General features: G+C 44.8%; 1 protein-coding gene across 1 annotated transcript; it reads right to left on the bottom strand.

Moving 5' to 3' along the window:
• Positions 1–3,838: 3,838 nt before the first annotated feature.
• LOC109869917 (E3 ubiquitin-protein ligase TRIM39-like) lies at positions 3,839–7,329 on the bottom strand. Its single transcript, XM_020460227.2, has 2 exons — positions 7,215–7,329; positions 3,839–6,662 (listed from the first exon to the last, which is right to left on the bottom strand). Exon 2 carries the CDS (start codon positions 6,658–6,660, stop codon positions 5,035–5,037), a length of 1,626 nt encoding a protein of 541 aa, XP_020315816.1. The 5' UTR covers positions 6,661–6,662; positions 7,215–7,329; the 3' UTR covers positions 3,839–5,034.
• Positions 7,330–12,475: the final 5,146 nt, after the last annotated feature.

Here is a 12,475-nt window from a genome sequence, read left to right as displayed (position 1 = left end):
GTTTATTTTATTACTGTGAATATATCAAGAGCTCTTGTTCATAGGATTCAGTACTAAACAGCTTTCATCTGCAAGTTGTTGACCTATTTTATTATGCCACATGGTCTTGCTATTTCATAGGTGGAGATGGAGAAACTCACTTTAGATTTCTCTGTAATTATTATTTTATTATATAATATTTCATTAATAGCCCACCACCAACCCCCATGTTTGGGGGACTAAACAATTCTTTATTTTATTTTTTTACAAAGATTAAATATGTTTTACAAGGGTCTTTGAGGGTCTTTCTTTCCTTACAAATAACCATCCCAAGTGGGACCTTAAGGTTCATGGTCCCCCAGATTACTCTCCACACCTCCCCCAGAACTTCCAACCCCTTCAACCCACTATCCATGGTCTGGTAGACAAAGAAAGCAAACCAACACCCTAACAACAAAACACACCCACACAGAAAAAAGCTATTACCCTAACGAACTACAAAAGGACATAAACAGAAAAAACATACAGAAAAACATCAATAATAAATACACTGCTCAAAAAAATAAAGGGAACACTTAAACAACACAATGTAACTCCAAGTCAATCACACTTCTGTGAAATCAAACTGTCCACGTAGGAAGCACCACTGATTGACAATAAATTTCACATGCTGTTGTGCAAATGGAATAGACAACAGGTGGAAATTATAGGCAATTAGCAAGACACCCCCAGTAAAGGAGTGGTTCTGCAGGTGGAGACCACAGACCACTTCTCAGTTCCTATGCTTCCTGGCTGATGTTTTGGTCACTTTTGAATGCTGGCGGTGCTTTCACTCTAGTGGTAGCATGAGACGGAGTCTACAACCCACACAAGTGGCTCAGGTAGTGCAGCTCATCCAGGATGGCACATCAATGCCAGCTGTGGCAAGAAGGTTTGCTGTGTCTGTCAGCGTAGTGTCCAGAGCATGGAGGCTCTACCAGGAGACAGGCCAGTACATCAGGAGACGTGGAGGAGGCCGTAGGAGGGCAACAACCCAGCAGCAGGACCGCTACCTCCGCCTTTGTGCAAGGAGGAGCAGGAGGAGCACTGCCAGAGCCCTGCAAAATGACCTCCAGCCAGCCACAAATGTGCATGAGTCTGCTCAAACGGTCAGAAACAGACTCCATGAGGGTTTTATGAGGGCCCGACGTCCACAGGTCGGGGTTGTGCTTACAGCCCAACACCGTGCAGGACGTTTGGCATTTGCCAGAGAACACCAAGATTGGCAAATTCGCCACTGGCGCCCTGTGCTCTTCACAGATGAAAGCAGGTTCACACTGAGCACATGTGACAGACGTGACAGAGTCTGGAGACGCCGTGGAGAACATTCTGCTGCTTACAACATCCTCCAGCATGACCGGTTTGGCGGTGGGTCAGTCATGGTGTGGGGTGGCATTTCTTTGGGGGGCCGCACAGCCCTCCATGTGCTCGCCAGAGGTAGCCTGACTGCCATTAGGTACCGAGATGAGATCCACAGACCCCTTGTGAGACCATATGCTGATGCGGTTGGCCCTGGGTTACTCCTAATGCAAGACAATGCTAGACCTCATGTGGCTGGAGTGTGTCAGCAGTTCCTGCAAGAGGAAGGCATTGATGCTATGGACTGGCCCGCCCGTTCCCCAGACCTGAATCCAATTGAGCATATCTGGGATCTGGGATTGGGATTGGGACTGGGACATCATGTCTCACTCCATACACCAACGCCACGTTGCACCACAGACTGTCCAGGAGTTGGCGGATGCTTTAGTCCAGGTCTGGGAGGAGATCCCTCAGGAGACCATCTGCCACCTCATCAGGAGCATGCCCAGGCATTGTAGGGAGGTCATACAGGCACGTGGAGGCCACACACACTACTGAGCCTCATTTTGACTTGTTTTAAGGACATTACATCAAAGTTGGATCAGCCTGTAGTGTGGTTTTCCACTTTAATTTTGAGTGTGACTCCAAATCCAGACCTCCATGGGTTGATAAATTTGATTTCCATTGATCATTTTTGTGTGATTTTGTTGTCAGCACATTCAACTATTTAAAGAAAAAAGTATTTAATAAGAATATTTCATTCGTTCAGATCTAGGATGTGTTATTTTAGTGTTCCCTTTATTTTTCTGAGCAGTGTATATTATCTCAACAGAAAAAACAACAAATAGAATTGCCATATGACTGGCCTTCAGGAAAATGTTTAACTTGCAACCTTTCCTTTGTCTATGATGCCTCTTGATGTATTATTTGGTCCCATTTGGTCCCATTTGTCAATCATTTTAGTTTATAAACTCAGCAAAAAAAGAAACGTCCCCTTTTCAGGACCCTGTCTTTCAAAGATATTTCGTAAAAATCCAAATAACTTCACAGATCTTCATTGTAAAAGGTTTTAAACACTGTTTCCCTTTTTTGTTCAATGAACCATAAACAATTAATGAACATGCACCTGTGGAACGGTCATTAAGACACTAACAGCTTACAGACGGTAGGCAATTAAGGTCACAGTTATGAAAACTTAGGACACTAACGAGGCATTTCTACTGACTCTGAAAAACAACGAAACAAAGATGCCCAGGGTCCCTGCTCATCTGCGTGAACGTGCTTTAGGCATGCTGCAAGGAGGCATGAGGACTGCAGATGTGGCCAGGGCAATAAATTGCAATGTCCGTACTGTGGGACGCCTAAGACAGCGCTACAGGGAGACAGGACGAACAGCTGATTGTCCTCGCAATGGCAGACCACGTGTAACAACACCTGCATAGGACGGTTACATCCGAACATCAAGCCTGCGGGACAGGTACAGGATGGCAACAACAACTGCCCGAGTTACACGAGGAATGCGCTATCCCTCTGTCAGCGCTCAGACTGTCCGCAATAGGCTGAGAGGGGCTGCACTGAGGGCTTCTAGGCCTGTTGTAAGGCAGGTCCTCACCAGACATCAACGGCAACAACCTTGCCTATGGGCACAAACCCACCATCGCTGGACCAGACAGGACTGGCAAAAAGTGCTCTTCGCTGACGAGTCACGGTTTTGTCACAGGGGTGATGGTCAGATTCGAGAGGGGATGGTCAGATTCTCGTTTATCGTCGAAAGAATAAGCATTACACCGAGGCCTGCACTCTGGAGCGGGAGCTTTTTGGAGTTGGAGGGTCCCTCATGGTCTGGGGTGGTGTGTCACAGTATCATCAGACTGAGCATGTTGTCATTGCAGGCAATCTCAACGCTGTGTGTTTCAGGGAAGACATCCTCCTCCCTCATGTGGTGCCCTTCCTGCAGGCTCATCCTGACATGACCCTCTAGCATGACAATGCCACCAGCCATACTGCTCGTTCTGTGCGTGATTTCCTGAAAGACAGAAATGTCAGTGCCATGGCCAGCGAAGAGCCCGGATCTCAATCCCATTGAGCACGTCTGGGACATGTTGGATCGGAGGGTGAGGCCTAGGGCCATTCTCCCCCAGAAATGTCCGGGAACTTGCAGGTGCCTTGGTGGAAGAGTGGGGTAACATCTCACAGCAAGAACTGGCAAATCTGCTGCAGTCCATGCGGAGGAGATGCACTGCAGTACTTAATGCAGCTGGTGGCCACACCAGATACTGACTGTTACTTTTGATTTCGACACCCATCCGCCCTCGTTCAGGGACACATTATTCAATTTCTGTTAGTCACATGTCTGTGGAACTTGTTCAGTTTATGTCTCAGTTGTTGAATCTTGTTGTGTAAATATTTGTATGAACATATGTTAGGTTTGCTGAAAATAAACGCAGTTGACAGTGAGAGGACAGTGAGTTTATTTTTTTGCTGAGTTTAGTAGTGTTTGACAGTTATTTTTGAAAGAATCCAATAGCATATTAGTTTTCAGAGTTTTAAAAATGAAAACCTTCCCACAGCAGAATCAAAACATTGTATACAGTGTTGCATCTGTCCCTTAAGTCTCCCAATATCTCTGTTTGTGGCGAGATAACAAAATCATGTAAAACAGGGACTAACCCTTCTTGTACTCTTTTCCAAATATTAGCCACTATGTGATAACACCAGAAAATATGTAACAAATCCTCCACTTCTCTGTAAATTCAAATATTTCAATTATATAATGGGGAGATGTCCTCTGTGATTAAGATGTAGACACTTGATTTTTGATGATTCAACGATTGAGTTGTCCTAGTCTGTCTTAGTCTTGAAGTTGAATTTGGAAGGTAGATTTCATGATTGGGACCTATAATTCAACCAGTTAAATCAACCAACTTCAACAATCACCCTCATGGGCCAGCATTCTATCCGATCACGGGTTGTTGACAATCTGTTGGCAATAAAGGCAACTTCCGATTGAGCCGACATACGCAGAGTTTACCAGATGTGATCTCTGAGAACATTGCTTTTAAAAGCTGCAGGCAACACTTTATTTGGATAGTCCCAAGTAGATGGGACAACATTTAAACTAACTAACCACTAATCCCAACCCTAGCCCTAACTCTAACCTTAACCCTTATCCAAACCCTAACCCCAACCCTCATTCTAAACCTAACCTTAACAGTAACCTTAGTAAGCTGTTCAACATATAGTTTGTTGATAGTATAACCATCTGTAGATCATCTGTGGGACTATCCAAATAAAGTGTGACCAAGCCCTGATGTCAATACTCCACTGTTTGTAAACAATATATTTGTCAACAAACAATGCTCAGCTTCAAAATAAGTTGAATACTATAATTGTGATCTTATGAACTGTCAGTCAATCTATGAATTTGAGAGTGGTTACATTTCTCCAGGCCATCCCTCAGCTTTAGCAAACCGAGTGGCAGGGCTACTATTAGGCAAAAACATTTATTAAGGCTGGGATTCAATAAGATGGCTCTATTTGACAATGTGGCTTTTAAAGGCAATATTACCGCGTTCATGGAGTTCGCATTCATGGTAAAAACTACAGACGTGGAGTAGTCCATTGGGAAGGACCTTTAAATGTCAAGCGCACTATAGCGAGGTTACATATTGAATCCCAGCCTTAGTATTGTGCCCTGTCACTTTAATGTGCCCTAATTCAGTCTGTATGACTGACAGTGGAGATGATCAATGCCGGATCGTTATTATCATAAAACCCACAGTCAAAGAATGGATAGAGTTTCTCAGTGAAGTTGCAGCCAGTGAAAGAGAAGATATGAGCTTTGGTCTCCACATTGTAGAATGACACCTGACCCTCCTCATAATCCACAAACACCCCCACCTTCTGGGGCGTCTCCAAGGTGAGGGTTACAGAAGGAGAGGTGTTGGCCTCATAGGTACTTCCATAAAATTTATATTTCTGTCCCACTGTCCAGAATCCACCCTCAGGGGTCAGTGGAAGCCCTGAATCTAACAAAACCTCGAAGGTTGTCCTCTCAATGGACCTATCAATGGACTCTCTGGCCACTCCTAACTCCCAGCAATTCCTCCCCTTCACCTGCACCTCATAGTAGAATCTCCCCGAGGAGAAGCCCTCCTTTCCCAGTATACATCGACTAACAAACCTCTTTGGGTTTTCAGGGCGAAAGTTCCATGTCTGTCCAATACTCACTTGTTTCCCATCCGCAGACAGGCCGAGAAAGGGATTTGCTGTATCAGGGTCCAGAGTCACATCCACGGCATATTGCTGCACACTCTTCAGATTGTCAGGAATCTTCAGCTTGTCAGGAAATTTCAGCTTGTCAGGAAACTTCAGCTTGTCAGGAAACTTCTCCATTGCTTTATTGCATTTTCCCATAAGCTCAGAAAATGCTTTCCTCGTCTTCTCCTCCAGCTCCGACACAGAGCTCCTCAAAACTCTCATCACATTCATCAGCTCAGTGTGAATACTGATCTCAGACCAGTTCTTGGCATTTGGAGGGGTACATAGGGATAGGGAGCTTTGGAGGAGTTGAAGGTGATCCTCAGTGTGTGAGAGATGCTTCAGCTCAGTGCTTCTCCTCAGTAGCTCATTAATTTCCTGCTCCAGCTCTTTAATGAACCCTTCAGCCCGCTTCTCTGCTGCTTCCTGCTTCTCCTCAACCACCTCAATGAGCTCAGCCTGGCTTCTCTCAATGGAGCGCACCAGATCAGTGAAGACCTGCATGCTGTCTGTTATCTCTCTCTCTGCGTCTCTCTTGTTGAGCTCTACTGAATGTTTGATCTCCCAACCCTTTTGCATTCGCTCCTGGATCATCTGCTGTACTTGTGCATCCATCTTCCCAAGCTGAGCCTTCCTCTCTCCACACTCTTCCTCTAGATGGACGATGTGGTGAGTCTTGTGGTCTGTCTCAGTACAGAACTGACAAACACACATCTGGTCAGTTCTACAGAACAGCTCAAGGAGTGTGTTGTGTTTCTTACACATGATTCTGTCCTCCAGGTTCTCCATGTAGAAGTCACAGACCCCTTTCCCAGCCCTGTGAAGAGATTCATCTCTGACTCTCTTCCTCTTAAAATGATCTGCGACATCTCTGAGTGTCGTGTTGGTCTTTAGCTCTGGTCTTATGTAGAAAGTATGCTTACACAGTGGACACTGGCTCTGGCTAGTGGTATCCCAGTATCCACTAATACAAGCCTTGCAGAAGTTGTGTCCACATGGAGTGGAGACTGGCACAGTGAACACATCCCGACAGATGGAGCACTGGAACTGATCTTCAGACAGGAGACTGCTGGAGGACGCCATTTCTGTAACACAATACAAATGATAAGAATACATCCTGGAATAAGTCAGCATTATACAGTAATTCATTATCTGAATACTATGTATTGATTTTTGTAGTGATAACAATCTTGATTCACAGTTTCAACATTTTCCAATACATTTTTATTTTATCCAGAGGAGGAAGAGTTAAGAAAAGATTGTTCTGTACTTTACCTATCCATCTTTTTAATTTGAAGGTTTGGAGAAGTAGTGACTTATAAATGAATGCTAAACCATTATGGATAATATGTTTGTGACACTGTCCATATGTTAACAGAGTTTTAACAGCACGGGTGAAAAAAACAGGAACTACAGAGAATATGGCTTGAATTCCACACAGTTAATACATCTCTCTCTCTCTTTCAATGGAGGCTGCTAAAGGGAGGACGGATCATAATAATGGCTGGAATGGGGTCATTGGAATGGTATCAACCACATGGAAACCGTGTGTTTGATACCATTCCATTGACCCCATTCCAGCCATTATTATAAACCATCCTCCCATCAGCAGCCTCCATTGCTCTCTCTCTACTCACCTGAGTGTTTATTCCTTGTTGAGTTGACGAAAAGTAGACTTTGTGTATGTGTGTTGTTATTTTTTTGCAAAGAGTAGAAGAGAGCTTGTTACCATGTGTGATTTCCTTCTCCCAAGATAACTTTCATTTCAGCAAAGTGACAAGCCCCGAACTCCTCCCTGCTTTGCCGCTCTTAAAGAGACACAGCTTCACTTTTACTCGGTTGTCTAAAGTCCAATCATCATCATCTCCACCCTCATCACCTTCCTCATCCAAATCAAAACCTACAATGTTAATATGAAGTGCTTTGTGACCCCAAAACTGATGGCAACAGAGCTGCCATGAAAGCAAAGGAGACAAAACCTTAACTTGGCTAGAGTATGAAAACACATCATTAGATGCTTTGAAACATGACACGGTGTTGTGAAACCCCTTCATCAAGTGTTGTGCAACACTTTTCCAGGGACTGGGATCAGTACCGGAAAATGTAGAAAACACTATTTTGGTGTTTCAAGTTCTAAGTGCAGAATTGTGCTGAACAAAAATATAAATGCAACATGCAACAAATTCAAACAATTTTACTGAGTTACAGTTCATATAAGGAAATCAGTCAATTTAAATACATTCATGAGACCCTAATCTATGGATGGGCATGGGTGGGCCTGGGAGGGCTGGTCTCAGACTTTTCCGCAGGTGAAGAAGCCGGATGTGGAGGTCCTGGGCTGGCGTGGTTACACGTGGTCTGCGGTTGTGAGGCCAGTTGGAAGTTCTGCCAAATTCTCTAAAACCACATTGGAGGTGGCTTATGGTAGAGAAATTAACATTGAATTCTCTGGCAACAGCTCTGTTGGACATTCCTGCAAGTCAGCATGCCAATTGCACACTCCCTCAACTTGAGACATCTGTGGCATTGTGTGACACAACTGCACATTTTAAAGTGGCCTTTCATTGTCCCCAGCACAAGGTAAACCTGTGTAATGATCACGCTGGGGCGGCAGTGTAGCCTAGTGGTTAGAGCATTGGACTAGTAACCAAAAGGTTGCAAGTTCAAATCCTCGAGCTGACAAGGTACAAAATCTGTCGTTCTGCCCTTGAACAGGCAGTTAACTCACTGTTCCTAGGCCGTCATTGAAAATAAGAATTTGTTCTTAACTGACTTGCCTAGTAAAATAAAGGTAAAATAAAAAATAAAAAATCAACTTCTTGAAATGCAACACATCAGGTGGATGGATTATCTTGGCAAAGGAGAAATGCTTACTAACAGGGATTTAAGCAAATGTGTGCACAAAATATAAGAGAAATAAGCTTGTAAGAAATTTCTTGGATCTTTTATTCCATCTAATGAAACATGGGACCAACACTTTAAATGCTGCGTTCATATTTTTGTTCAGTGTAGATACCTTCTCTTCTGGTGTCGTTTCCTCTCTCTGTAGCTTCTCAACACTATTATGGTGTTTCACATCCTGTCTAGTGCAGAATTAAATACCTTCTACTGGAGTATTTTCACTGATTTATGTCATTTAAAAAATGTGTTTAACTTAATATGTTTTTCAAAATGTAAGTCAATTTTATATGAGGATAACCAAAGATAGAGAAAATGTGTGATTATACTAATTAGAAGTCTGGTTTTAATCTCCTTGCACTTCCTATCTTGACACATGTCTCTATTTTTAGGGGATTGTGGGTAATTCTTAAAAAAAAACTATTTTACACAACGTTGTATGCATGTTTGAAGAAAGTAGACTTCTATATTAGTATTAAGCAGCGTGTTGTGCCATGAGGCGTAGTGGATCATGATGAACGGATATCAAAACCGTCACAGAAAATTACATTAAATGATGAGACAACCCATTCCCGAAATATTTGACTATTAATGGTAGAGGCAAATACAGTACCCTGTAATACTTGCTGTAAAACCACCAGTTACTATTACTGGATTGGATACTGTGATTAACTATACCTGCTGAAGTGGTTAAACAAGTAACTATTCTCCATGGGTCTATATTGTTAATCAATATTTAGGCTATAAACCATTTTCATTTCTTAACCATTTGATTGTATGAGGGACTACCTTTTACATGCACCGAAACCCCCCAAAAGTGTTTTCAAACACCAATATTCAGATTGAAGAACCACTTTAGGTGTTTCAGTGTACTTCTTTTCTGTTTTCAAACACTGTGTATCATAACACTTACACTGGGTTTACATTCAAACACCCTCCAAACACCAGATATCAGGTTAGATGCACTACTTGTAAAGATTGCATTACACAATCATGATGTTTTGAGTCTTTCTATTTTTACAGTACAGTGCATCGATCCCCTTTCTACTATCCCTCAATAGGTGTGTGTTTCAGCTATAGCTGGCTACTGAGCCTGTCTCTCTTTCAGAGCTCTGTGTTTAGCCTCTCTCTCTTGCTTTCTCTCTTGCTTTCTCTCTCTCTCAGAGCTCTGTGTTTAGCCTCTCTCTCTCTCTCTTGCTTTCTCTCTCTCTCAGAGTTCCGTGTTTAGCCTCTCTCTCTCTCTCTCGCTTTCTCTCTCTCTCAGAGCTCTGTGTTTAGCCCCCCTCTCTCTTGCTTTCTCTCTCTCTGAGCTCTGTGTTCAGCCTCTCTCTCTCTCTCTCTCTCTCTCTCTCTCTCTCTCGCTTTCTCTCTCTCTCATAGCTTTGTGTTTAGCCCCTCTCTCTCTCTCTCTTGCTTTCTCTCTCTCTCAGAGCTCTGTGTTTAGCCCCCCTCTCTCTTGCTTTCTCTCTCTCTGAGCTCTGTGTTTAGCCTCTTTCTCTCTCTCTCTCTCTCTCTCTTGATTTCTCTCTCTCTCAGAGTTCTGTGTTTAGCCTCTCTCACTCTCTCTCTCTCTCTCTCTCTCCTCTCTCTCTCTCTCTCTCTCTCAGAGCTCTGTGTTTAGCCCCCCCCCCCCCCCCCTCTCTCTCTCTCTCTCTCTCTCTCTCTCTCTCTCTCTTGCTTTCTCTCTCTCTCAGAGCTCTGTGTTTAGCCTCTCTCTCTCTCTTGCTTTCTCTCTCTCTCAGAGCTCTGTGTTTAGCCTCTCTCTCTCTCTTGCTTTCTCTCTCTCTCAGAGCTCTGTGTTTAGCCTCTCTCTCTCTCTCTCTCTCTCTCTCTTGCTTTCTCTCTCTCTCAGAGTTCTGTGTTTAGCCTCTCTCTCTCTCTCTCTCTCTCTCTCGCTCATAGCTCTGTGTTTAGCCTCTCTCTCGCTCTTGCCTTTTCTCTCTCTCAGAGCTCTGTGTTTAGCCTCGTTCTCTCTTGCTTTCTCTCTCTCTCTCTCTCTCTCTCTCTCTCAGAGCTCTGTGTTTAGCCTATTTCTCTCTTGCTTTCTCTCTCTCAGAGCTCTGTGTTTAGCCTCTCTCTCTCTCTCTTGCTTTCTCTCTCTCTATCTCTCAGAGCTCTGTGTTTAGCCTCTCTCTCTCTCTCTCTCTCTCTCTCTCTCTCGCTTTCTCTGTCTCTCAGGGCTCTGTGTTTAGTCCCCCCCCCCTCTCTCTCTCTCTCTCTTGCTTTCTTTCTCTCTCAGAGCTCTGTGTTTAGCCCCTCTCTCTCTCTCTCTCTCTTGCTTTCTCTCGCTCTCAGAGCTCGGTGTTTTAGCCCCTCTCTCTCTCGCTCTTGCTTTCTCTCTCTCTGAGTGTTTAGAGCCTTTCACAAATTAATGATCACATGCTAATACACAACAGCTCAGCACAGCAGTCAGCTCTGCAGGAGAGAGTGAGAAGGAGAGTGAGAAGCAGAGTGAGAAGGAGAGTGAGAAGCAGAGTGAGAAGGAGAGGGAAAGAGAAGGAGGGGGACGGGAACGGGGATGTGAGGGTATTAAAATGCAATAAAAGTAAATCCGGTCGAGCCCCTACGTTACTTTAAAGAGAGCGCGTGTGAGGACAGGAAGGGACAGGGGTAGGGACAAGCATAGAGTAGGAGAGAGAGGTGGGGTGTGTGGGGAGAGGGACCAGGAGAGAATGTATGGAAATAGATGACAGGAAAAGAGTGAAGGAGACAGGGGAGAAAGGGAAAGAAGGAAAGGGAGACAGGGAGGGAGAGTCTGGAATAAAGGAGATTACACTGTGTTTGCTGCAGTGTTATTATGGAGGTGGGGAGGCAGCTCCCAAAATTGTGCCCTGAGTGACTGAAGCATTTCGCTACACATCTGCTAAATATGTGAATGTGACCAATAACATTGGATTTAATTTGAAGAATTCTAGGGAGGTGGAAATGAGAGAGAGGGAGGAGAGAGGAGGGTGTGGAGGGAGAAAAGGCGATATAGACGTCGAGAGAGAGGGGAGGAATGGCACGCTGACTGAGAATATAGACGGCGAGAGAGAGGGGAGGTATGGCACGCTGACTGAGAATATAGACGTCGAGAGAGAGGGGAGGAATGGCACGCTGATTGAGAATATAGACGTCGAGAGAGAGGGGAGGAATGGGACGCTGACTGAGAATATAGATTGCGAGAGAGAGGGGAGGAATGGCACGCTGACTGAGAATATAGACGCTAGAGAGAGGGGAGGAATGGCACGCTGACTGAGAATATAGATGGCGAGAGAGAGGGGAGGAATGGCACGCTGATTGAGAATATAGACGTCGAGAGAGAGGGGAGGAATGGCACGCTGATTGAGAATATAGACGTCGAGAGAGAGGGGAGGAATGGCACGCTGACTGAGAATATAGATGGCGAGAGAGAGGGGAGGAATGGCACGCTGACTGAGAATATAGATGGCGAGAGAGAGGGGAGGAATGGCACGCTGACTGAAAATATAGACGTCGAGAGAGAGGGGAGGAATGGCACGCTGACTGAGAATATAGATGGCGAGAGAGAGGGGGAGGAATGGCACGCTGACTGAGAATATAGATGGGCGAGAGAGAGGGGAGGAATGGCACGCTGACTGAGAATATAAAGGCGAGAGAGAGGGGAGGAATGGCAAGCTGACTGAGAATATAGACGGCGAGAGAGAGGGGAGGAATGGCACGCTGATTGAGAATATAGATTGCGAGAGAGAGGGGAGGAATGGCACGCTGACTGAGAATATAGACGCTAGAGAGAGGGGGAGGAATGGCACGCTGACTGAGATATAGATGGCGAGAGAGGGGAGGAATGGCACGCTGACTGAGAATATAGATGGCGAGAGAGAGGGGAGGAATGGCACGCTGACTGAGAATATAGAGGGCGAGAGAGAGGGGAGGAATGGCACGATGACTGAGAATATAGAGGGCGAAAAAGAGGGGAGGAATGGCACGCTGACTGAGAATATAGAGGGCGAGAGAGAAGGCAGAGAGAGAGAGAGAGAAA

This window comes from Oncorhynchus kisutch, linkage group LG25, assembly GCF_002021735.2.
Source record: "Oncorhynchus kisutch isolate 150728-3 linkage group LG25, Okis_V2, whole genome shotgun sequence".
Taxonomy (NCBI): Eukaryota; Metazoa; Chordata; class Actinopteri; order Salmoniformes; family Salmonidae; genus Oncorhynchus; species Oncorhynchus kisutch.
The sequence above is the reverse complement of the archived record's forward strand: the minus strand, read 5'-3'. Positions and strand labels throughout refer to the sequence as shown.